Source organism: Zea mays, chromosome 9, assembly GCF_902167145.1.
Source record: "Zea mays cultivar B73 chromosome 9, Zm-B73-REFERENCE-NAM-5.0, whole genome shotgun sequence".
Classification (NCBI taxonomy): Eukaryota; Viridiplantae; Streptophyta; class Magnoliopsida; order Poales; family Poaceae; genus Zea; species Zea mays.
The window spans coordinates 160,644,303-160,670,796 of NC_050104.1; the positions used below are offsets into that span (position 1 = coordinate 160,644,303).

The 26,494-nt window shown below is 48.0% G+C and overlaps 1 protein-coding gene across 8 annotated transcripts; it reads left to right on the forward strand.

Moving 5' to 3' along the window:
- The first annotated feature begins 16,170 nt into the window (after positions 1–16,170).
- Positions 16,171–25,161, forward strand: LOC100193484 (uncharacterized). 8 transcript variants are annotated; one of them, XM_035962049.1, is made up of 9 exons: positions 16,177–16,294; positions 16,416–16,623; positions 18,641–18,755; positions 18,854–18,921; positions 19,459–19,854; positions 19,983–20,801; positions 21,542–21,754; positions 24,264–24,440; positions 24,862–25,160. In XM_035962049.1, exons 3-9 carry the CDS (start codon positions 18,641–18,643, stop codon positions 24,913–24,915), a joined length of 1,842 nt encoding a protein of 613 aa, XP_035817942.1. In that variant the 5' UTR covers positions 16,177–16,294; positions 16,416–16,623; the 3' UTR covers positions 24,916–25,160. The 8 variants fall into 8 exon arrangements, with proteins under 8 accessions (XP_035817941.1, XP_035817940.1, XP_035817942.1 ...); XM_035962048.1 differs by having other exon boundaries at positions 16,171–16,294; positions 24,264–25,161; XM_035962047.1 differs by lacking the exon at positions 24,862–25,160 and having other exon boundaries at positions 16,171–16,294; positions 19,968–20,801; positions 24,264–24,629.
- Positions 25,162–26,494: the final 1,333 nt, after the last annotated feature.

The window sequence follows — 26,494 nt, forward strand, 5'->3', positions numbered from 1 at the left end:
GTGATACTCGGGTGCGTAGCTCGGAGACAACTGATCAAGCCAAGGACGGAGGCAAGAAAAGCTTCGAGGTACCAAGTGCACGGGAGAAGGTCAAGGAGGCTGAGGAACCCAAAGCCAAGGGTGAAGAAGAAGGCTTGCAAAGTCAAGGGTGATCGAGTTGAGAACAGCTACGGCACATCAAGGATCACTACATAAGGACGTGACTTACAACCAATGAGGTAACAGCTACAGTTATGTGGTGTAAGTCATAAGGCTCAAGACCAAGCTCTAAGAAGGAGATCAAGGTCACTAGAAGGAGAACAAGCGTCAAAACCAGAACTAGAAGCAGCCTAAAAGAGCTAAGTTCACCTTGATCTTTAGTTTGGGTTGTTCCTAGGTTTGGAGATGTTCTATGTGATCTTTGCAGGATGTTGGAGCCAAGAAATGTCAATCTAGATCAAGTCAAGCAGACTTGATGATTTATGAGTCCAACATCGAAACTCATGCATGTGAAATGCTATAGATGTAATAATTAAGAGAAGGTATGTTTCTAGACTTAGTACATTGGTTTTAGTGTACTAATATACTTGTCTAAGTGTTAGAAACAGAAAGAAGAAGAAAAGGAAAGAGGTGCAAAAGGCTTGGCTGTGTACAGCCAAGACTCTACTCAGTCTGGGTGCACCGGACTGTCCGGTGGCTCACCGGACAGTGTCCGGTGGTGCACCGGACAGTGTCCGGTGCGCCAGGCTGGCTCAAGCGAAGTGGCCGCTCTCGGGAATTCACCGGCGACGTACGGCTATAATTCACCGGACTGTCCGGTGAGCCAACGGTCGGTCGGGCCAATGGTCGGCCGCGCGATCTGAGCGGGACACGTGGCCGAGTCAATGGCTAGATGGAGGCACCGGACTGTCCTGTGTGCACCGGACATGTCCGGTGCGCCAACGGCTCCAAGACTGCCAACGGTCGGCTTCGCCATAGAAGGAAGGAAATCAGGCACCGGACAGTGTCCGGTGTGCACCGGACTGTCCGGTGCGCCACCCGACAGAAGGCAAGATTTGCCTTCCTGGATTGCTTCCAACGGCTCCTAGGCCCCTTGTGCCTATAAAAGGGACCCCTAGGCGCCTCAAGCAATGTAGTAGTGCAGCCAACAAGTGTAGACTTCACTGGAATCAATTCTCGCTCTCCCTCTTGTGTGTAACTCTATAGTTTGTGTAGAAGGCACAACTATAAGCCTTTAGACAGAGGAGTAGTGCTGCTAAGAGCTAGAGCAAGGTCTTGAGCGTATCGTTACTCTGCCGGGGTGCTGCCAAGAAGTTTGTAAGCAGCCGCGGTTCTGTTGTAACCCCACTCAATAGTAAAAGGCTCTATCTGTCATACTGACAGATCTGAGCAAACGGAGGAAGGAGTTGAAATAGACTCCAAGCCTAGGTGTGGCTAACTCCAACGAGGACTAGGCAAGCATTTCAGGCTTGGCCGAACCTCGGGATAAATCCTTGCGTCTGTGTGCTCTATTCTGTATTGTATCCTGACTCTCTGTCTTACTCGTCTTTATATCTGCACTTCAATACTTATCTGTGGTATAAGCTTGATTTGAAGTGCAGGACATTTTGAGACATGATCTTCCATTCCGCTGCAACCTACTCGAAGAGTCTTCTCACTCCACTGCGTACTAAGTCTTTGAGTAGAGTAAGAATTTAAGTTTTAAAGTAATAAGTTTTATTCGCCTATTCACCCCCCCCCCCTAGGCGACATCCAGATCCTGTTCCCGGGTCAAAGGGAACTTTCAATTGGTATCAGAGCTAGGCCTCTCTAGTGTGGGCTTAGCCGTCCGGAGATAACGATGTCGTCACAAGAGGTAACTGTAGAAATTCTTTTAGGCGATGGCTCTAATTACAAATCTTGGTCTGTCTCTATTTATAATGCTTTCATGAGTGTTGATTCTGATTTGAGACAGATCTTTAGTAGAAGTATTTTTCCATCTGATATTAGTAAAAATCCCTCTAATGATGAACTAAGATGTTTATCTCTCAATCACCGTGCTTGCAACATCTTAGTTGAGTCTCTTTCTAGAAGTGCCTATTTTGCCATCATGAGTAGTGATAATGATTTGTTTGTTGATGCTCATGATTTATGGAATAGAATTAAAGTAAAATATTTTGTGGCAAATTGTACTACTTCTACTCCCTATATTGCTTGTGATGCTAACCATTCAAAGGGAGAAGATCAAGAACGATGGACACCCAACGATGAATCTACCTCGTCGACAGGTTTGGTCTCCACTAATAATAAGTGTTTTATTGCTAACAATGACGGTGGAGACAAAAGCCATGATGAGGAGGAATATGAGGATGATAGCGAGGATGAATCTTCATCATCACAAGGTACATTTTCCTATATTGCTTCCACTGACATTAATGATAGGGAAAATGAGATCGATGATGTGGAAGAAGAGGAGATTCGCCGTTTCTACAACCATCTCAACAAAGCGGACAAAGCTCTCTTGGTTAAGTTGTTGAGAAGGAACAAGGAACAAGGCGAGATGCTTCTCAGGCTAGAGGAGACTCTCATCAAAACAAACAACAGCCTGGAGAAGATGACCAAAGAACATGAGGAGCTGAGGTGCTCTCATGATGTCTTGGTCCAACGGTATGATTCAATGTTAATTGAGCAAAGTAATAATTATGACGCTCTATCTAATGTTGCTCAACTTAAAACTGAAAATTCTATGCTTAGAAGTCAAGTAGAAACAATGAATTTAGAAAAGCTTGCTCTTAGTGAAAAGTATGATATGTTGTCATACTCTCATAGTAAACTAGTTGATGATCATATCATGCTCGATATTGCTCATGAGGTAGTAATTACTAGTTTAAACTCATATGAACCTCATTCTTGCACTAGTAATCAATTGGTCAAAATATTATCATGTGCTGACCTCCACCGCCCCAAGAAAGGCCAATCTTTATTTGAGAAACAAGTTGCAGGATCAAAAAGAAAATTGTGTGGGAACAAGAAGCAAAGACAGCTAAGGAGAAGACACATTGCTCAACTCTCTCAAGATATCCACGGGCGCGTGGTGAAGAAGCTTGAGAAAGGAAAAACTGCAGCAAGTGTTAAGCTCAACAAGAAGAATGTTCCCAAAGCTATAAATGAAGAAATCAACATGAAAAAGGAAAAAGGTAAAGATTCAATTAATCATGTTGTTTGCACTGACCTTCTCTCCATGTCATTCAAGTACAAAAAGGGAAAAGGAAAAAGGAGGTGTTTCAAGTGCAAGAAGTTAGGCCACCTCATCGCGTCTTGTCCGTACAAAGACAAGAATGAAGGGACAAGGAGTTGTTTTGGATGCAACAAAAAGGACCACACGATCACTTCATGTCCGGTCATGAAGAATCAAGGATGTGCATCCTCCAAGGTGACCCTCACCAAGGAAAATGACACACAGCAAGCGTCGTGTCAAGTTGAGCGACACTTCTGCTACAAGTGTGGTGAGCAGGGTCATCTATCCAAGGTATGTTATAAAGGTAAGATTCCTAAGCAAGTGAATTTGTGTCAATCTTATTCGGGTAGGAGACCCAAATCATACACTTGTGCTAGATCTATAACGAGATCACCTAGAACTAGCACAAAGGCAATTTGGGTACCAAAGGCACATTTAGATGATCATTATGGACCCATCCCGAGATGGGTACCAAACTGTGCTAACTAGACCATGCAGGTGCCTTGAGATGGACTGGAGACCATGGGAGAGCTTAAGACGGTTATCTAAAACTCTATGCTTAAGCTGTTAATTGTTTTGGTGTTTATTGACCCAAAGTTGAATTATTGTGAAACACTAATCCCATGTTCATCTCAAGTGAAATAAGGTGTATAGGTCCTGAATCATTATTGGTGAATCAAGTAAAGGACCTTGATGAGAATCTACAACCTGCTCTCCAAAGGACGGTACCCGTGTATTTTAAGTACATAATTGCAATTTAGTATTGCTCTTAAGTTGGCCTGTTGTGCTACCTGTCTTTGGAGTAGTTATGCTTTATAATTGCCTCTGTTAAATGAATCATAATGATGTTTGCTTAATCATGACTGGTGCTATATCTTTTGAATCATTCATGGGTAGCTCTTTCATTTGTTATATCCACAACGATTAACTCTCTTGGTGTATATGGATAAACCTGTAACTTTTTGTAAGTCATGCTATGTGCAATTATGACATTTTTGTTTAGTCCATGTTCACATGATTACCCTAGTTTGGTACTGTGTGAATTTCAATTCCATGTCGTGCCTTTTTAAGCTATGAGGTGCGTAAGCAAAAGGAGCTCTGAATTGGTAATAACAAGGGCTCTCATAAAGGCAAAGGTATGGAAAATGGAGCTATGCAATTTCATTAAATATTCTTGAAATTCCATTCATTGTGATCATAGCTATGTTCTTGTCTTTAAATTGGTAATATCTTGGCTTAGGTAATTTATGCCTTTAAAATGTTGTTTCTTTTGTGCACCTAAGAAACCTTCTTAACTATGACATGCTTAGATATTTCGCTTTATATACATGATTGTGTTGATCTTCAATTGGTATATGCAATGATAGTTAAGTATGAAGCATGTACAAGTTGCGTAAATGTTAGACTTCCTGTGAGTATTCAATTGGCTTAGGTGCCACTGAGGCATGCATTGTTGTATTTAGTTAATCTTTCATTCAGCCCTCAATTTGTATTAAGTGGCTCTCAATTTGGTATTTAATTGATATCTCTTTGGGATGAAAGTGTTGGAGTATGCCGTGACCAAGGTATGTTGTGATCCCCTCTAGTTCTAAGAAAGCTAGAATGTGCAAAGTGCAAGTCATTCAAATACTTGATGCACAACTTGAGGGGGAGCACACATAACCTGTGTCTTTTGAGACTAACTGTTTCTTGAGCAATCTTGTATAGTCTCTAGGTGGAAAAGAGAAGATAAGCAAGAAATAGAGCAATCAGGACTTGGGTACCTCTGTAAGTCAAGAAATTGGTATCTCAAGTCGTGAGTAAGTGCATAATTTTAGATTGCTCATGCTCTATAATATCTGGTGATAATAGTTGCTTATTCTTAAATATCATGGAGCTATGATAATAAATGAACTTTTGCAATTGGTATCTTTCAATTAGTAGTCGTGATGGTCTACTTCAATTGACATCTTTTGATAATCATGAGAATAGAAGTTTCTTCTTGTGCCCAATACTATAACTTGTTCTAAGTTTGGTGTCTTAGCAACAAGAAAAAGTTAGGAGAAAGAATCAGGCACAAGTGTGGAGAAGCTCTCGAGAGATTAACTACCTTCAAGATGGGAAATACACTACATCACGGTAAAGGTACAAAAGGAAGTATTAATCTTTTTGCATATATGTATCTTACCTAAATGTTGATAGGGCATATGTTCAATAAGTAAGGGGGAGTTTTGATAGTCGTTTTTCCTCCTTAACACCCTGTTGTCCCTTGACATCATCATATGTTCTTGCTTGAGTATGGTTTTTGGTGTTTGATGTCAAAGGGGGAGAATTTGTGTATTAAAGCTTATCTCAACCTGAGAGGAAAGCTTATCCTAATGGGTGATGTGTTAGTTTGAGCTTTGCCAAGTGTGATATTCATATGTCACTTGCAGTGTTGTTCATATGGACTAGTGTTTCTGCTGCGATGAATTATTTGGCTTCTATAGTGTAATAGATAGTCATGTGGTTAATGGTGCTTTAAGATTGTTTTAAATTAGTGTCTTAGTTTAAATTGGTATTAGTTTGAATTGGTATCTTAATGATGAATAGTGGTAGGTTGATATTCCTATGATATATCCACTAAATTGAATGATGTTTAACTCTGATTACATGCATTTGTGTGGTATAGCATCATGGTTTGATTCTTGACACAATGCATACTAAAAAGTGCTAAGGTGTAGAAATGTTTCGATTTGCCTAAGTATGTGCAAATTGGCGTCTGAGGCCAAAATTATGTTTTTGAAGTAAGCACTTATTTAGGGGGAGCATTCTATAATCTTAGAATTCAAATTTGTGCTTCAAATCTTATTCTTATGTAAGCTTTAATTGTGTTGCCATCAATCACCAAAAAGGGGGAGATTGAAAGCTCTCTTGTGAGTTTTGGTGTTTGGATGACAACTCAATTAAAGGACTAACAAGTGTACTAAGTGTTGAACAGGTGCTTAAGGTAAAGCCTACAGGGTTCAACACAAATGAACAAATGTGATGGTCCAAGAACTGGATTATGGATACATAATGGACATCACAAGTAAGTTGGACATTGCAAAAGTGATACTCGGGTGCGTAGCTCGGAGACAACTGATCAAGCCAAGGACGGAGGCAAGAAAAGCTTCGAGGTACCAAGTGCACGGGAGAAGGTCAAGGAGGCTGAGGAACCCAAAGCCAAGGGTGAAGAAGAAGGCTTGCAAAGTCAAGGGTGATCGAGTTGAGAACAGCTACGGCACATCAAGGATCACTACATAAGGACGTGACTTACAACCAATGAGGTAACAGCTACAGTTATGTGGTGTAAGTCATAAGGCTCAAGACCAAGCTCTAAGAAGGAGATCAAGGTCACTAGAAGGAGAACAAGTGTCAAAACCAGAACTAGAAGCAGCCTAAAAGAGCTAAGTTCACCTTGATCTTTAGTTTGGGTTGTTCCTAGGTTTGGAGATGTTCTATGTGATCTTTGTAGGATGTTGGAGCCAAGAAATGTCAATCTAGATCAAGTCAAGCAGACTTGATGATTTATGAGTCCAACATCGAAACTCATGCATGTGAAATGCTATAGATGTAATAATTAAGAGAAGGTATGTTTCTAGACTTAGTACATTGGTTTTAGTGTACTAATATACTTGTCTAAGTGTTAGAAACAGAAAGAAGAAGAAAAGGAAAGAGGTGCAAAAGGCTTGGCTGTGTACAGCCAAGACTCTGCTCAGTCTGGGTGCACCGGACTGTCCGGTGGCTCACCGGACAGTGTCCGGTGGTGCACCGGACAGTGTCCGGTGCGCCAGGCTGGCTCAAGCGAAGTGGCCGCTCTCGGGAATTCACCGGCGACGTACGGCTATAATTCACCGGACTGTCCGGTGAGCCAACGGTCGGTCGGGCCAATGGTCGGCCGCGCGATCTGAGCGGGACACGTGGCCGAGCCAACGGCTAGATGGAGGCACCGGACTGTCCGGTGTGCACCGGACATGTCCGGTGCGCCAACGGCTCCAAGACTGCCAACGGTCGGCTTCGCCATAGAAGGAAGGAAATCAGGCACCGGACAGTGTCCGGTGTGCACCGGACTGTCCGGTGCGCCACCCGACAGAAGGCAAGATTTGCCTTCCTGGATTGCTTCCAACGGCTCCTAGGCCCCTTGTGCCTATAAAAGGGACCCCTAGGCGCCTCAAGCAATGTAGTAGTGCAGCCAACAAGTGTAGACTTCACTGGAATCAATTCTCGCTCTCCCTCTTGTGTGTAACTCTATAGTTTGTGTAGAAGGCACAGCTATAAGCCTTTAGACAGAGGAGTAGTGCTGCTAAGAGCTAGAGCAAGGTCTTGAGCGTATCGTTACTCTGCCGGGGTGCTGCCAAGAAGTTTGTAAGCAGCCGCGGTTCTGTTGTAACCCCACTCAATAGTAAAAGGCTCTATCTGTCATACTGACAGATCTGAGCAAACGGAGGAAGGAGTTGAAATAGACTCCAAGCCTAGGTGTGGCTAACTCCAACGAGGACTAGGCAAGCATTTCAGGCTTGGCCGAACCTCGGGATAAATCCTTGCGTCTGTGTGCTCTATTCTGTATTGTATCCTGACTCTCTGTCTTACTCGTCTTTATATCTGCACTTCAATACTTATCTGTGGTATAAGCTTGATTTGAAGTGCAGGACATTTTGAGACAGGATCTTCCATTCCGCTGCAACCTACTCGAAGAGTCTTCTCACTCCACTGTGTACTAAGTCTTCGAGTAGAGTAAGAATTTAAGTTTTAAAGTAATAAGTTTTATTCGCCTATTCACCCCCCCTCTAGGCGACATCCAGATCCTGTTCCCGGGTCAAAGGGAACTTTCAAGCTCTTTCATCCACCGCTTGCCGAACTTGTTGAGGTCGTTGTAGATCCTCGGTTTGAGTCCCTGCAAAATCATACCGTTGGCACGCTCCACCTGCCCATTCGTCATGGGGTGAGCTACGACGGCCCAGTCCACACGGATGTGGTGGTCGTCGCAGAAGTCCAGGAACTTTTTTCCGGTGAACTATGTGCCATTGTCGGTGATGATGGAGTTTGGGACCCCAAATCGATGGATGATGTTGGTGAAGAACGCCACCGCCTGCTCGGACCTGATGCTGGTTAAGGGTCGGACCTCGATCCACTTGGAGAATTTGTCAATGGCGACCAGCAGATGCGAGAAGCCCCCGGGTGCCTTCTGCAAGGGACCGACGAGGTCTAGACCCCACACAGCAAACGGCCAGGTGATGGGTATCGTCTGCAGGGCCTGAGCGGGCAGGCGTGTCTGCTTTGCGTAGAATTGACACCCCCGGCGGGAGCGAACAATCCTACTGGCATCTGCCACCATGGTTGACCAGTAGAAACCTTGTCGGAAGGCATTCCCCACGAGGGCTCGAGGCGCTGCATGGTGGCTGCAAGCCCCCGAGTGTATTTCTCGCAACAGCTCTTGTCCTTGGGCGATGGATATGCATCGTTGGAGGATGCCCGAGGGGCTGCGGTGATAGAGCTCCTTTTCATCACCCAGCAAGACGAACGACTTGGCACGCCGAGCTAGCCACCGAGCTTTGGTCTTGTCGAGGGGAAGCTCTCCTTGGAGGAGATATTCTAGGTACGGGGTCTGCCAGTTCGGATCTGGCGCGACCCCATTCTGTTCCTCCTCGATGGGCAAGGCCTCTTCCTCGATGGCCGAGGGTACCTCAGGTTCGGCCGAGGCCTCCTCGGGCTCGGCCTAGGGTACCTCGGGCTGGGCCGAGGCTTCCTCGGGCTCGGGCGTGTCGTCGATCTTGACGAATGGTTGACATAGGTCTCTGGAGAAGACGTCTGGGGAACCGTCGTCCACCCCGAGGCTATCTTCGCCAGCTCGTCCGCAGTCTCGTTGTACCGTCGGGCAATGTGGTTGAGCTCCAGCCCGTAGAACTTGTCTTCCAGGCGCCGGACTTCGTCGCAGTAGGCTTCCATCCTCCGGTCGCGATAGTGGGAGTTCTTCATGACTTGGTCGATGACAAGCTACGAGTCTCCACGAGCGTCGAGGCGCCGGACCCCTAGCTCGATGGCGATGCGCAGCCCGTTAACCAGAGCCTCGTACTCGGCCACGTTGTTTGATGCCGGAAAATGGAGGCGAATGACGTAGCGAAGATGCTTTCCGAGGGGTGAAACGAAGAGCAAGCCAACGCCTACTCCTGTTTTCATGAGTGACCCATCGAAGTACATGGTCCAGAGCTCGGGTTGGATTGGAGTTATCGGTAACTGGGTGTCAGTCCACTCAGCCAGGAAGTCTGCCAAGACCTGGGATTTTATGGCCTTCTGAGGAGCGAATGATAGCGTTTCGCCCATGAGTTCCGCCGCCCACTTTGCTATCCTACCCGAGGCCTCACGGCACTGGATGATCTCTCCCAGGGGGAAGGATGACACCACAGTCACCGGATGAGACTCGAAGTAGTGTCGCAACTTTCGCCGTGTCATAATCATTGCGTAGAGCAGCTTCTGGATCTGCGGGTAGTGGACTTTGGTCTCGGAAAGCACTTCGCTGATGAAGTAGACTGACCTCTGGACGGGCAGTGCATGCCCTTCTTCCCGTCTCTCAACTACGATCGTGGCGCTGACCACCTAAGTGGTCGCGGCTACGTAGATCAAGAGGGCTTCTCCTGCAGCGGGGGGCACCAGGATGGGTGTATTTGTAAGGAGCGCCTTAAGGTTCCCGAGGGCTTCCTCGGCCTCGGGGGTCCAAGTGAAGTGCTCGACCTTCCTTAAGAGGCGGTGCAGAGGCAAGCCTTTCTCGCCAAGGCGTGAGATGAAGTGGCTTAGAGCCGCAAGGCATCCCATGACCCTCTGTACTCCGTTCAAATCTCTAATCGATCCCATGTTAGTGATGGCTGCGATTTTCTCCGGATTGGCCTCGATGCCCCGCTCGGAGACGATGAATCCCAGGAGCATGCCTCGGGGGACTCCGAATACACACTTCTCAAGATTGAGTTTCACACCTTTTGCTCTCAGACACTTGAATGTCGTTTCAAGGTCAGAGAGGAGGTCGGAGGCTTTCTTCGTCTTGACAACGATGTCATCGACGTAAGCCTCGACCGTTCTGTCGATGTGCTCTCTGAACACATGGTTCATGCACCTCTGGTAGGTGGCGCCTGCATTCCTCAATCCAAATGGCATTGTAGTGTAACAGTACATGCTAAAAGGTGTGATAAAAGAAGTCGCGAGCTGGTCGGACTCTTTCATCTTGATTTGGTGATAGCCTGAGTAGGCATCGAGGAATGACAGGGTTTCGCACCCAGCAGTGGAGTCCACGATTTGATCGATGCGAGGTAGAGGGTAGGGAACTTTCGGACATGCTTTGTTTAGACCAGTGTAGTCTACACACATCCTCAATTTCCCATCCTTCTTCCTTACAAGAACAGGGTTAGCTAACCATTCGGGATGGAATACCTCTTTGATGAACCCTGCCGCGAGTAGCTTGTGGATCTCCTCGCCTATGGCCCTGCGCTTTTCTTCGTCAAAACGGCGCAGGGTTTGCTTCACGGGTCGGGCTCCAGCTCTGATGTCCAGTGAGTGCTTGGCGACATCCCTCGGTATGCCGGGCATGTCCGAGGGACTCCACGCAAAGACTTCGGCGTTTGCGCGGAGAAAGTCGATGAGCACTGCTTCCTATTTGGGGTCGAGCTCGGAGCTGATCCAGACTTTCTTGCTGGCGTCGTTGCTAGGGTCGAGAGAGACGGACTTGACCGCCTCAACTGGTTCGAAGTTGTTGGCGTGCCGCTTCGTGTCGGGTGCCTCCTTGGAGAGGCATTCCAAGTCGGCGATGAGGGCCTCGGACTCGGCGAGGGCCTCAGCGTACTCCACGCACTCCATGTCGCATTCGTACGCGTGGCGGTACGTGGATCCGATGGTGATGATCCCGTTCGGGCCCGACATCTTGAGCTTGAGGTAGGTGTAGTTGGGGATGGCCATGAACTTGGCGTAGCATGGCCTTCCCAACACCGCATGGTAGGTTCCTCGGAACCCGACGACCTCGAAGGTGAGAGCTTCCTTTCGGAAGTGGGAGGGAGTCCCGAAGCAGATGGGTAAGTCGATCCGTCCGAGGGGTAGGATTCGCTTCCCGGGCGCGATCCCGTGGAAGGGTGCCGCATCGGCCCGGACCTCGGACCTATCAACCCCCAAGAGTTCCAGGGTCTCGGCGTACATGATGTTAAGGCTGCTGCCTCCATCCATGAGGACTTTGGAGAGCCTAACGTTGCCGATGATCGGATCGACGACGAGCGGGTACCTTCCTGGGCTTGGCACGAAGTCGGGGTGGTCACCTCGGTCGAAGGTGATAGGCTTGTCGGACCAGTCTAGGTAGACTGGCGCTGCCACCTTCACCAAGCAGACCTCCCGGCGCTCCTGCTTGCGGTGCCGAGCCGAGGCATTCGCCACCTGCCCGCTGTAGATCATGAAGCAGTTGTGGACCTCCGGGAACTCCTCTTCCTTGCCGCCCTCCTTCTTGTTGTTGTCATGGCTCTTGCCATCTTTCGCCGGGGCCCCGGTCTTATGGAAGTAGCACTGGAGCATGGCACAGTCTTCAAGGGTGTGCTTGACGGGACCCTGTGATAGGGGCACGGCTCCTTGAGCATCTTGTCGAACGTGTCGGCCCCTCCAGGAGGTTTTCGAGGGTTCCTGTGCTCGGCCGCAGCGACGAGATTCGCGTCAGCAGCGTTGCGCTTTGCTTGCGACTTGTTCTTGGCCTTTTTCTTTGCGCCTCGCTGGGCGGACGCTTCGGGGGCGTCTTTCTTCGTCTCTCCCTGAGGCTGCTTGTCCTTTCGGAAGATGGCTTCGACCGCCTCCTGACCCGAGGCAAACTTGGTGGCGACGTCCATCAGTTCGCTCGCACGGGTGGGAGTTTTGCGCCCCAGTTTGCTCACCAGGTCTCGGCAAGTGGTGCCGGTAAGGAAAGCCCCGATGACATCCGAGTCGGTGACGTTGGGCAGCTCGGTGCACTGCTTCAAAAACCGCCGGATGTACTCTCGGAGGGACTCCCCTGGCATCAGTTCCTAGGGCGCACGTACGTGCCTTGGAAGTTTCCCGTGAAAGCCTTGACCAGATCGTCCTAGTCAGAGATCTGCGCAGGGGGCAGATGCTCTAGCCAGGCTCGAGCGGCAGCGGAGAGCAAAAGGGGTAGATTACGGATGATGAGGTTGTCATCATCTGCCCCTCCCAACTGGCATGTCAGTCGGTAGTCCGCGAGCCACAGCTCCGGCCTCGTCTCCCCTGAGTACTTGGTGATGGTAGTTAGGGCTCGGAAACGGGCAGGGAACGACGCTCGTCGTATGGCCCGGCTGAAGACCCGCGGACGGGGTGGTTCGAGCGAAGGACTGCGATCCTCCTCGCTGTCGCAGCGTCCCCCACGCCTGGAATGGTAGCCTCAGTGCACCTTCTCTTCGAGGCGGGTTCGACGGTCGAGATGGTGGTGCTCGTTGCCGAGGCGATCCCGGGCGGCAGGCGCCTCGTCTCGCGTGCGCTCGGGATGGACCGAGGCTTCCCGAATGCGTCGGGAGGACACCGCGTGATGCTCCGAGGGGTCAGCTCGCCTCCGGGAGGCGGAGCTCTCGGCTCGTCGAACTGCGGTGCCTTCCAGGAGATCCTTGAGTTCACCCTGGATGCGCCGTACCTCGGTGGTGGATGGCTTCGGCATGGCTCGAAGTAGCATCGCCGCTGCAGCTAGGTCCTGGCCGGACCCACTGACGGCCGGGGGCAGCGCTGCCCTGGCATTATCGACGATGCGGCGCTGGACGTCTTGGGCCCGACGACAGGCTCCTCCGGCGAGTGTTCGGCCTGCCCACTCCTGTTCGATGTTCTGTCGGAGCTGTACAAGCCGGCCAGCTTCCCCGTCGACCCGGTCCTGCATCTCACGGATTTGCTCGAGTTGTATGTCCTGACCCCCCGCAGGGACTGGGACCACAACTAGCCCCCGCGGGATGTCAACGCGAGATGTGGGCCCAGGGGGATCGTCAACCTCCGGCATACCGAGGTGGTTGCCTTCGATGTGATCTCCCTGATCGACGTGGAAACATTCGCGACTTGGGCCATAACATTCGTCGTCAAGGTCATGGCCATCGTCAGAACAACCGGAGAGGCAGTGGTCACATGCGAACATGAAGTCCCGCATGGCACCGGGGTCATTGAGGCCAGAGAAATCCCAACCGGAGTCGGGGTCGTCCTCTTCCTCGGAACCCGCCGGTCCGAAGGTTGAGACGGCTGTCAGTCGGTCCCAGGTCGACCACATGTGGTACCCCGGAAGGTTTGGATACGCCTTTATGAAGGCGCTCACCGTAGCGGGGTCGCTAGGTGGATCAAAGCCGAATCGAAAAGGTACGGGATGGAAAACGGACGGTACCTCTTGGTCGATGAACGGTGGTGAAGTCGCGTCGGGGGCGGAGCACACCGTCATCTTAGGTACGAGGGTAACGCCCAACAGATCCTTCGCGAGGGTGCTGGCGTCATCAGTCCGCTTGGGGTTTACACGTTGCAGGGAAGTGACACCCGCCGTCGTCTCAGGTGCGAGGATAATGCCCGACATGTCCCCTGGGGGAGTGCTGGCGTCGTCGACTCGCTCTGGTGCGACAGCCGACAAGGTGCCGCCTCCTGCGTGGCCATGGTTGCCCCGTCTCCGCCTCCTCTGGCGAGGAGGGTGGCGAGGACGACCGGAGTGCTCCTCTTCTGCCGCGGGGAGATGCTGTCGCCAAGCTCGCCGCCGCCGGGCGAGTCGAAGACCATCGTTGTCGTCGCACCGCGAGGGGAGGAGTACCATGTCGTAGCTGCCGTCGAGGGACATGAACTCGAGACTCCCGAAGCGGAGCACCGTCCCGGGCTGAAGAGGTTGCTAAAGACTCCCCATCTGGAACTCAACGGGAAGGCGTTCGTTAACACGCAGCAGGCCCCTACCTGGCGCGCCAACTGTCGGCGTTTCGGACCTGGGGGGTCCCTGGACCGACGAGTGAGATTGTCGCTGCGTGCCCCTGCCCAGATGGGTTGGCGCGGGATGGAACACAAGATGTGGGGCAAGCCTTGTATTATCCTGCACTAGGGTGTTGCTCGTAGTAGGGGTTACAAGCACGTCGCGAGAGGGAGAGAGAGAGAGGGAGAGGGAGCCCGTTCGTCCGCTCCTTCCCCCGCGCGAACCCCCCTCCAGGATGGCCCTGTACCTCCCTTTTATAGACGCAAGGAGAGGGTCCAGTCGTACAACGGGGGGTGTAGCTACGCGCTAACGTGTCCGGCAGAGAGATGCCTAAGCCTTGTGTACATGCCAACGTGGTTGTCGGGGGAGAGCTTGAGCCCTGTACACGTGATGGCGTGGCCGTCGGAGGAGCGCCTAAGTCCTATAGGGGCACAGCTGGCAGTGCGGCAAGGATCCTGCTGACGTCTCCTTGCTGCCGTAAGGGGCTGAGAGCCACCGGCGTCATGGCGCACGCGGGGCACCATCATTACCCGTTGCCGGGGTAAGCCAGATGGGACGCCGGTCTTGTTTCTTGTAGCCTGAGCTGGCTAGGGATAGAGTAATGATGTATCCCCTGTTGGCGCGGTCGGTCCGAGCCCAAGGTCGGGCGAGGCGGAGACTTCTCTTGAGGCCGAGGCCGGAGTCGGGCGAGGACGCGATTCCTCCCGAGACCGAGGTCGAGGCCGAGTCCGGGGGTCGGGCGAGGCAGAGACCTCCTCCCGAGGTCGGAGCCTGAGGTCGGGCGAGGCGGAGACCTCCTCCCGAGGGCGGAGCCTGAGGTCGGGCGAGGTGGAGCTTCCTGTTGCGCCCGAGGCCGAACTCGGTGGTTGATCGTGACTTCTTGTCAGTCTTCGCCTGGGTAGTTGGCACGACAGTCGGAGCGGGGCGAGCGACGCTGTTTTTCTGTCACATCGGACAGTAAAGAAGAGGGGCGAAGTGACTGTGGTCACTTCGGCCTGGCCGACTGAGGCGCGTGTGTCAGGATACGGCGTCAGGCATCCCCTGCATTGAATACGCCTGCGAAGCGGTCGGTTGGTGAGGCGGTCTGGCCAAGGTTGCTTTACAACAAAGCCTGCCCGAGCCGGGCTTCGGGAGAGCTGAGGGGGTGCCTGCTGCCGGAGGCAGCCCTCGGGCGAGGCGTGAACTCGTCTGGGACTACTGCTCCAGCCCGAGGCTGGGCTCGGGTGAGGTGGCGTCCCTTGGGTAGACGAAGCCTTGACTTGAACCGCGTCCGTCAGTTGGTCTGAGGGTGTTTACCAGCCGTGATTAGGAGTGTTGGGGGTACCCCTAATTATGGTACCCGACATGAACCAACTCGAATCTTTGAATCCAGCAAATTTTGACAAAGTTTTGAAATGAGAGGAAATGTGCTGCTCTCGGCCAGCAGCGCGGCCGGTTTTATAGGCCTCCGTAGCTCGGCGCCAAGATGTGTGGCGCCGAGCTACGAGGCCGCGTCGACGCCGCGTCAGTGCCATGTCAGCCCTAGGCGCAGGGAGCCGTTATAGCCATGTCACAGCTCGGCGCCATAGGCTGTGGCGCCGAGATGTGTTACCTCGGCGCCACAGCCTATGGCGCCGAGTATCGGGTCCAAAATTGTATATAAAATTTCTAGAGGCCCAAACATAAATATTTTTCAAAAATAAGGCTGAAAAAGAAAAACTTCGGATATGACGGGTACAGGTTTGGAGGAGTTAAATACGAACCCAATTACCGATGGGACTGGCCGTTCCAAAAGTCTTCCAGCCATTTGTGGACCGCGGGCTGCTGACATGCTATTGAGTTGTGGGCTGAAATGCTAATCATAGAAGCCCAAACAGCGGAACACAAAAAACACAAAAGTAAAAAAAAGAAAAAAAGCTACAAACTTTAAGGATCTATTTGGTTAGGCTTATTTTGGTCCGTAACCTGACCTGTTCCTTTTGTTTGTTTCGGACGGTCCGTGATCCATCACGGTGGTGGGAGTCGGCTGCGTCCCATTGCATCTCATTACCGGCACCGCTCGGTTTACGGCGCAGTCAGATCCCTCAACGCGACGGCCGTGTCCACCACGCGACTCCACCCTACTCTTCTCCACGCGACTGCAGAGCGACGATCGCAGGCGCCGCCATCGCACAATCCATCGTTGCTGCCTCCTGGTGCGTCCTCTCTCCTCTCCCTCTCCGTCTCCGTCTCAAATCATTTACCCAAACTCTAACCCCCAATGCTATCTAATCTCTAATCGTTTGCCCTTGCCCCTTGGCCCTTACGGAGCCGCAGAGGCTCAGCCGCCGCTCTCTGTGCGCCGTCGACCACCTCTCCACTTGCAGTCGTGTTGGCCGCCGCCTACCGCTCCCTGTGCGCCGTCGGCCGCCTCCCCACTTCCGCCCCCCCCCCCCGCCGTGCTGCCATCAGGTTGCCCTGCTCCCTGCACGCCGAGCCGTCGCTTGGTTGCTCTGCTCGCTGCACGTCAGTCCGCCTGGCCCTGGTATGTTGATGAAACTATGCAATATGCATGCTGAATTGTGTCCTGTGACGTGACTGTACAGTCGGGTCAAGAATGTTGTACCCGAAGTCGAGTTCGGATACGTGGATATGTTTATGAGTAGGAGTCTGGTGATTTAATGTCCTACCTGTCCTTGCGGGGTCCATATATTCCTCTTGACATCGAGCAAGGCAGCAATCACAAAGCGGAACGGCACCCTAGGGCAGCGGGAGCCCGCAGCGCACACCGTCGTGCCGCCGTCCGCCTGCCCCCCCATCGCCCTGCGCCGGTGCTCCAGGCGCGTCTCGCCCGACTCAGCTACGCACTTCCGCTGGCCACCCGCGGCCTGTTGGGCGGCTCGACCTCGTTCCCGCCCTTACCCTCGTCGCATCGGCCTCGCAGCCTCGATCGAGGCCGACGACCTCCAGCGACCTACTGCCCAGGCCCAGGTAGAGCGCTAGGGGCCTCCAGTCAAACCCATCCTTGCCGTTGCCGGCCGATTTGGTTTCTTGCTTTAGAGGTAATCAAATGCCCCCCCCCCCCCCCCCCCCCCCCCCCTCCTCCTCCCGCGCGCCCTTTACCTTTGATCTTTGCAATGTTCTGTAAAACAATCCTTGATGAGTTCTTGTTTTGTTGGTAGGTAGTTTAGTAGTTGATAGCCTCAGTTCTTTAAAAATTGAAGAAGTCAATGTCGATTGATCTCAAATCTATGTGGAAACTGTAGACAAATTGTTAGTGTTAGTTGTACCAACTGGTACCAGAGAGTGTGTTTTCAGTAATGAATGAATTGTGTGAGAAGAACAAGTTGAGAAATACGATGGGAGTCCAATACTTTAATGATTGGTAGGTCACATTGAGCGTGAATTATTTTTGCAAGTCAAGGATAATGACATCATCAATCCGCTATCAAGCCATTAGGGACCGGAAAAGTTAGAATTAATTTGTAATTTCCTTCCAATATTCTGCTATATCTCTTTGTTACGTGACACCTTAGTTTGAACTCTATGTGCCCTTTATTTAAGCCCTTCTGAACTTTTCATATCTTTAACTAAATATTTTCTACGGTACGGGCATACCTATGGGTGACAATGGGCTCTAAATTTCACACTATAAGATTTAAGGACCGGACCCTATTTTTATTCATTTTTGAACTAATATTTATTTCGGGCCCTACCATTTTGTGAAGAAGCATTTGGATCGTAATCCATTACCACCCCGAGGCATACCCAACTAGGTCTGCCACAGGAAGCACGCCACTTCCCATTGCCCCTCCCCATTGTGGATCCGTGCTGTTCGCGTCGTCCACACCAAAGTGTGCCTCCCCTTTGTGGAGCCGTGCTGCTGCCTCACCATGCTGGAGCCATGCCCCCCCAACCCTTGCACTGCCTGTATCTCGCCTGCACGCGTGGAGGATCAGATGTGACAGCGTTTGACAAAGACCAAGAGGGATTCAGGGATGTCCCCATGCCTTCGATTCAGACGGCTGGCTCTGTCCCACATCTTCGGGGTATATTCCTCAAATGGGGTGATCCCATCCCCTTCCATCCTTGAAGCCAAACACATAGTTAAAGGTAGACAGCAGTCTGTTTACATGCCGATTCCATGGCTTGGTTTTTTGACATTAAATGTTGGCTTGTGATAGTGAGAAGTAACCGGTCCAATCACATGCCGATTCCACAGCTCATTTTTTTACCTTAAATGGTTGGTTCTGCCAGTTGAGAAGCTACCGGTACGATTACATGCCGATTCCACATACCAGTTTTTTGACTATAAATGTTGGTTTGTGATATTTAAGAAGCAAAGGATCCGATTACATGCTGATTCCGTGGCTCAGTTTTTTTACCTTAAATGTCGGCGTGTGATAGTTTAGAAGTAACCAGTCCAATTACATGTTGCTTCCATGGCTCATTTTTTGACCCTACATGTTAGCTTGTGATAGGTGAGAAGTAACAACATATTCAGGAATCAGGACTAGCCATTTTATTTGTCAGTTCTCACGTGCTTGTTTTTTTCTTGACAGATGCAGGAGGTTTCTGATCCACCAGAAACAGTAAGGAAAGCAGAAACAAAAAATATTACTTCCATTGGGAAGGATGTGATTTTCGAGCAAGATCCATGCTCTTCATATCAGTTATGTATGTGTTCTGGTAGTTTCCAAGTAAACCAAATTCTATTAGTGAGGTTCTGTTGGGTTTGTGTTTATTTGCCACCCATTTTTTGTTTCATTCTGTAGGGGGCAGTATGAAATTTGAAGAAGATGGCCATTTGCTGTCTCAGGCAAAGAGGGATTTGTCACATTTGGTACAGGCTTTCTCTTGATTATGTTTATCCTTTTCCCTTTTCTGTTACAATGCTGTGTCCTTATGACATCTTGCCTAGTCATGCAAACTATAAAATGACTAAACATTTCAAGGTTCAAATATGAAATAATTCAGCAAAAATGCTGAATAAAGCATTCACTAGATAGTTCTGGACGAGTTCAAACACTTCAGTTTTTTTTCGCATAGAAATTCAGAAAATCAGCTTGGTTTAAGAAAAAGATAAACAGTTACATTCACATCTGAACTATTTCTTGAATTCTTGGTGCACTTCTTATGTTCACTTGTTGAATATCACTCTTTACTAGTTTCATTTTATATGTCATATGTCCAAGGCTACTCAGCCAGTAATATCTGTGGTTTAGATAGATCAGCGAATAAATTTTTTACTCAAGAGCTATGTACCATGACATGTATGTTTTACAGTTTTAGATTCAGCAATGCAATTTGTGGATAAAGTTCTCGGGATCTATATTAAACTCTTGTTCACTCTCTATTTGAACAAATCTTTCCTTCTCAGGATTATAGAGCACAGTCTGCCGACACCAAATATGTTACTGAACTTGGGTCACATGCATGTTTGAAGGATCCATTGCCAATGGGAAGAGATTATCATAGGCAGAAGCTACAATTTTCTACTTCAGACTGTTCTTTTGAGAAGGCTTCTGCATTAGAAGCAGCATCAAGTAGCCCAGATGCATTAGGGACAATGAGAACCAAAATCAAATCCAGCACCCTCAGTGCAAGTCCAGATTATCTTTCGTCTTATCCTACTGCTGCTCCTTGCATGCGGAAGTGTCCAGGAGCAGTTGAACTTGATCACGGTTTGGGTCATTCAGAACATTCCAACAGAAGATCAGACCAATTTACTTTATTTTCAAGCCGTAATGGTCGATCTGTAGAAAAATGCAAAGAGGTATATCTGTTCATCATTCTGACTACTAAAATGTCAACTTATGCCTGTGTTTTTATCTGCCGCAAGTATAACAGCTAACCTTTTTCTGTGTATCCATATTTCATCGTGACAAGTTCTTGTTGAAACAGATGGTTCAATATGCCAGAGGGTTCCACCATGCAGATGAGATCAATCATGTTCCATTTCAATGGTGCTTTGAGGATGAAGGTCCTTCAGTATCAAGAGGCCTGCAGTATGGCGATGAGATCCCTTCTTTATCTAGGAAGAAGTATAACGTGGCACCTTCACGCTCAAGTCAGTGGCACTATGGTCCTCAAACCGCACTGTCCTCAAGGAGACCCGACTATGGTGATGAGATCCCGTCACTCTCTCTTCACTATGGTTACCGAGATAGGACCCATTTGCGTTCTGGTAATTGGTGCCATGATGCTGAGGCACGTATACCGTCAAGATACCAGCAAGGTACTTCTCATGGCAATGGTCACTCAAGGAATTGTTTTTCCAGGATTAATACCAACGAGCAAGCCAAAGTTATCACAAGCAAACATACCTTTGCAAAACCTAGGATGATTAACAGAAACTGTAGTGACCAACATAGGATCAATATGAAAGGTAATCGCTGGAGAAATTCTGAGGATTTAATGGACCAAGTTCGTGGGCCGAGGGCAAATAAATTGAACAATGCTTCAGTATCCTCCACTGTGAAAGATATCACAAGTCCATTGATCCGTAGAAATCAGTATAATAGATCAGATTTTTCAGTTCAATATAATCAGGCCAAGTTTTTTATGATAAAGTCATATAGTGAAGATGACATTCATAAAGGTATCAAATACAACGTTTGGGCAAGTACACCAAATGGGAACAATAAGCTGGATGCTGCATACCATGAAGCTCAAAATTTAATGGACAGTGGGGAAAGGTGCCCTGTCTTCCTATTCTTCTCGGTCAGTAAGGATAAGGATAAAATGCTTTCTTCAAATTATTTATTATCTTTTTGCCTGTTTGTAGGTTGTAACAGTTGTACTTGTAGCAGCAAAGACTACTATGATTTGTATATTAGAGGCCAGTGATCCTAATATCTTGTAAAATCAATTTTTGAGACATCACTGCTTAAGATACTTAATTGAGACATCATTGCTTCTCTGAGGGTGTATTAAGTTACAAAGTTTTAGATGATTAGTAGTTGTCTCTATTATTTAGTGGTCCTCTACGATGCTACCCAAGGATAAAGAAGGCACGTTAGTAGTTCATTTTTTCTTACAGATTACTAACAAAGACTTGTGACATCATTAAAGAAAACTGTAGTCTAGATTCCTTAGACAACCTGCTTCATTTTTTCCCTTTTCGAATCTGCACCCTATTGAAGGTTTCTTAGGATAATTGTATAGTTTTTCCCCACATAAACATAGGACTCAAAAGAAAAAAAAGATTGTTGTCGGCCAGTTGCTACTTACGAGCATGAAAAGATTGTTTCGTGCTACTTTTTATGGTATTTGTTGCTATCATTGTTTCGTTTCTGTATTAATTGCGGCCATTTTTTGTAGTTGATTTTCTTAGAGGACTACTTTAACCTTATTCTGGATCAGACTGTTCTGCCATTAGAATAAGTGAAGCAGTTCAATGCCTATTTTTATTAATTTCTAAATTTCAATATATTTATGTTCCTCATGTTCGTTTTTTCCAGGTTAACACCAGTGGACAGTTCGTAGGTTTGGCTGAAATGTTAGGTCCTGTTGATTTCAAGAAGACCATGGATTTTTGGGAAGAAGATAAATGGAGTGGCTTTTTCCCTATAAAATGGCATATTATAAAGGATATTCCAAATCGGTTGTTCAAACATATAATTCTTGAAAACAATGACAACAGGATTGTTACTTTTAGCAGGGACACACAGGAGGTATCAAGCTTCTAGCTTATCGTTCTGAATTTTAGATACCCCACTGTTCTTTTTTTTGGCAAATGAAGTTATTTTCTTATATTAACACATTGGGGATTGGGAGAACATAGAAGCTAAAAAGAATCTGTTACATGAAAAGTGATGAATCATTTGGTAATTTTACAGGAAAAGCATTAACTAATATTAGTTTCCGTTGGAGAGTGAAAACCCTAATTCATTGATAGTGGGCTGTAGTATTTTATATACCCAACCCTAGTGCCCTAGTGGGTTACATGGACTGGGCTCTAGGCCCATAACACTCAAACACATACAAACAGTCTAACATCGCCCGCAGTGGAAACTCCACCGTGCCAGATGTTGAGACTGGGTCTGTTCGTTTCGATGTCAATCCATGTGGATTGGACGAGATTGAGTGGGTTTAAATCCCTAACAAGTCAAAATTCTTCAATTTTTTTTTTCAATTCCATCCAATTTGTAAGCAACGTGACTTTTACTCTCATTAAAAGGATGGCACTACAAGTTGGGGCAATTTTTGTTTACTTCTTCAAACACTACACAATGACATACACATCTAAGGGTTGGGATATGTTGTCCTACAATCTACATATTTATAGTCTAAGGGCCAAGGGGCTGCAACATATGCTTTCTATAGATGCGATTATGTTGTCCTACAATCTACACTAACCACTACACGAAGATGATGTCCTCTAGTCAAAAGAACTGCAGCAATGCACTGCTGTCCTCTACCCAACCTGCTGTCCTTAAAGCAGTCAAAAACTGCAGTAAGGAAAGGTGCTGTCCTGCATGCTGTGCTACTCCTCCACAACAACCAGTTTTGACTGTTGTCCTACGCCTCCACAAAAGGAGATGCTGTCCTAAAGCAAAGACCAAAAGTACTGCTGCTGTCCATTGCAGCAAAGACCAACAACAGATGCTGCTGTCCTTCCTACAGGCCACTTCCTACAGGCCACGAGACTTATTCCAACAATTCTCCCTCTAAGTCTTGTGTGTTGTCTTGTTGGACAGTTGGTCCATCCCGGACCTGGAGCACAGCTCAAGGAACTTGATCCTCCCAAGGGGCTTAGTGAGCAGGTCCGCAAGCTAATCCTTGGTGTTGATGCAGCGTGCCTTGATGTCCCCTTCTGCCAAGCAGTCATGGATTAAGTGTTACTTCACTCGGATGTGCTTGCTCCATTCATGGAACATGAGGTTCTTGACCAACGCCAGAGCGAACTGGTTGTCCACCCTGAGTCCCACCGCTCTAGTGTCTCTCCCGAGGAGATCACCGAGCAGTCGAGCAAGCTAAAGCGCCTGAGTTGAAGCGGTTGAGGCCGCTATGTACTCAGCCTCGCAGCTAGACATGACCATCACCTGCTGCTTGATCGACTGCCAGCTGATGGGGCACTTGCCGAGGAAGAAGAGGATCTCGCTTGTGCTCTTGCTGTGTCGATGTCGCAGGCGTGGTCACTGTCGCTGTACCCGACAAGGTGTGCCTCTCCCCAGGGCACCTTAGGTAGTAGAGACCGTGGTCGAGAGTTTCCGTAACGTAGCGAACGATCCTTTGCACAGCCTGCTCGTGCTCCGTCGTCGGTCGCTGCAGGAACTGACTAGCGTAGTCGACGGAGCATGCTAAGTCCGGCTGTATGTGGACGAGGTAGCGAAGGCTCCCCACAAGACGCTGATACTGTGTAGCGTCCACCTCCTTCGTTTAGCTGTCGCGACTCAGCTTTAGCCTCTCCATCGAAGTGAGTGCTGGGTTGCAATTGGTGAGCCCAGTCAGCTCAACAATGCGCTTGGTGTAGGCAGTCTATCGAAGTGTGATCTCGGAGTCACCCTGGTGCACCTCAATCCCCAGGTATGAGAGATGCCACAGGTCACTCATCTGGAAGGTGGCCTTCATCTCTTCCTTTAACACTGCCACCTCTGCATCCTTGGCGTCGGTGATCACTAAGTCGTCGACGTAGACATCCACCAGCAGGGCATTTCCTTCATTGCCCGCCGATAGATGGCCGCCTCGTGCGGGCTTGGCATGAAGCCCATCCCCTTGAGCATGGAATCCAGCTTGGCATTCCACGCTTTCGGTGCATGTCGCAAGCCACAGAGAGCCTTGCGCAGGCACAACACCTTGCCCTCTTTGCTAGGGATCTCAAATTCTGGTGGCTGGTGTATGTAGATCTCCTCCTTTAAGTCGCCGTTAAGGAACGCCGACTTTACATCGATGTGATGAACACGTCGGCGCTCCTGGGCTGCCAGCGCGAGGAGTCGCACGGATTTTGTCAGTACCTCAAGATTGAGGGTTTTTATGCAAAATAGGCATAGCCATGTGTTGGCCTGCGGCACATCCGCATAGCTCCAAATGCTCTCCTGTGAGCAAACACAAACACGAGTAAACCTGATGCTCTAAGATTTTCCCATTTGATTATGAATGCTCTAATAAACATCAAAAGCTATCTCATCATATGTTTTTATGGCATAATTTTGTAACATTTTGGCACTTTTTTTAATGTAGATTGGGTTGCCGCAAGGTGTGCAAATGTTGAAAATTTTCAAGGAACAGCCTCAGGGAACATCAATTCTGGATGATTTTGATTTTTATGAAGAAAAGGCGAATGCACGCCGCACCCAAAAGAGAGGAAATTCAGAGTCGACATATGGAGCTCGATTCTCTGATGACTCGAAATCTATTGTATGCACATTTCTGTTTAGAGCTGTGATGAAACATGTTTTCAAGAATATTATAAAGCACAGCTTTTGTTACCTGATCTTTATAATTGAACTGGATGCACCTCTGCGAAAAATGTGCTTGCCGCCGCTTTTCACGTCCTTGTGTAGGATTGCATAGCATCTGTGAATATGAGAATAGGTGATTTGCACACCCCTTTTCGTAGAAAATTACGCCTCGTATACAGCTGCTGGCAATCTTATCTGGAATAAAGAAAATAAGCATGGAGGTTTAAATTCTATGGGGGAATCATGTGGTCCTGAAACCAGAGAGCTGGGTGCCAGGAATCTGAACTCTGTTGTGTCTGTATATCCTGTGTGTGTAGCACCTACTCAAACATTTTTTTTTGCTACATGTCATTTTCTGATATATTCCTAATTGGCAGGAAAATTTGGAGGCAAACATGGAGAGTTGGAGTTTGTTCGAGACTTTGGAGTAATGCAAATATAGATATCTGCACAACTGAAATAAAGATCAAGATGGGTCAGTGAACTAGTTGAAGGCACTGACGCTCCTTCAAAGTGTTTATATGGTTGCAATTGAAACTGCTTATAATTGTTATATAGTGTTTACGTAGAAGCACGGATGTGCTGGTAAATACAGCCCCGGTGCAATTTTAACACCAGACGTTTCCTGAAACATGTTTACTTTGATATATTATAGAATTCCACAGTTTTGTTGTTTTGGTGCTCTCCTACGTGCTAGAGTCAATCTTATTGGCATTTCACGGTTAGGAACAGAAAACCCAAGAATAGCTAGGAATATCTTGCTTCAGGACACAACGGTAGCCTGTTGTGGTAACAGATGAGGACATAAACGCTTCAGTGCGTGAAAATGCTAAAGAATTCTGTTCAAAAGAATGCCATAGCACGTTGCCATTTTTTTGCATCGTTTGCATTGCGGGTACATTTGTATATACAAAGGGGTGTTTGGGATGCTGTAGTTTATAATATCAATTTAAATAGTTTTATAAATATTTTTAATCTAAATAGTAAACAAAATAACTTATCTAAATGTATTCTAAAGGTTTACAATTTCAACTCCACAATTTTTTGGAACACCCTTCCAAATTTTCTAGAGCTCCTAAACAGCCAAAGAATGTAGGCATCCCCTTTTGCAGAAAAAAGTAGTGTCCATCCATGAACCACCCGGAAAAGAAGTACATTTTCTTTGTTGGTTATGAACAAAGTAGTGCCCGCCCATCCATGAGCCAAAGCAATAACAGTAGCATGTTCAACACAAATAAAAATCAACCTGCTGATACGTTCACTTCGTGTTGATGGAGTGGGCTCAGTAGCGCGCGGAGGAGGAAGCGGAGTTCCTCCCTTGCGCTTGCGGTTCACATATGTCTGTTGTTTTGCTTCTCCCGTTCACCTCGTGTGCCAGACAATGACAAGCAGACATTAAAGGCATGGTTTTTACCTAAGCTGACACAACTTACCTAACTTTTCTGTCTAGTTCTTCAATTTGAGTGACTAACTTTAGGCATGTTATGGCACCTTAATAGAAAACAACAACCCCTAAGCTTCGCCTCTAGCTAGGGCCAAAGGTTGTCTCCGAAGCTTGGGCCATCGAAAGCAGTGGTTCTGACAAAGTGAGCCCTACTTGCGTTTTGACAGCTACTGAGGGTATGGCATGCCTCATTTGCTGGTATGATTCCACCAACCATACTATGATAGAGAAAATATTAGCGAAACCTTTAACTTATTTACCTATAACATACAATATGATTCACTTAATATTCTTTATGATAAAGTTGACTTGCATGATGATATTTACAGGGAAGAAGCCATAATTTCAATGGGGGGACCAATCCTTCAAATGTTAGTTATCAACATAAAAACATAGTGCAAAAAGATGCAGCGCTAAGATATATAGAATCACTTAATGCCTTATCAAAAATAACAATATGCCAACATATGTTTTGAGATAAAAAGATAACACATGTTTAATAAGTTCTAGCTTCTATCGAAGAAAAGAGTAACACATTTATCAACTTGAATTTACTTTTTCGAGAA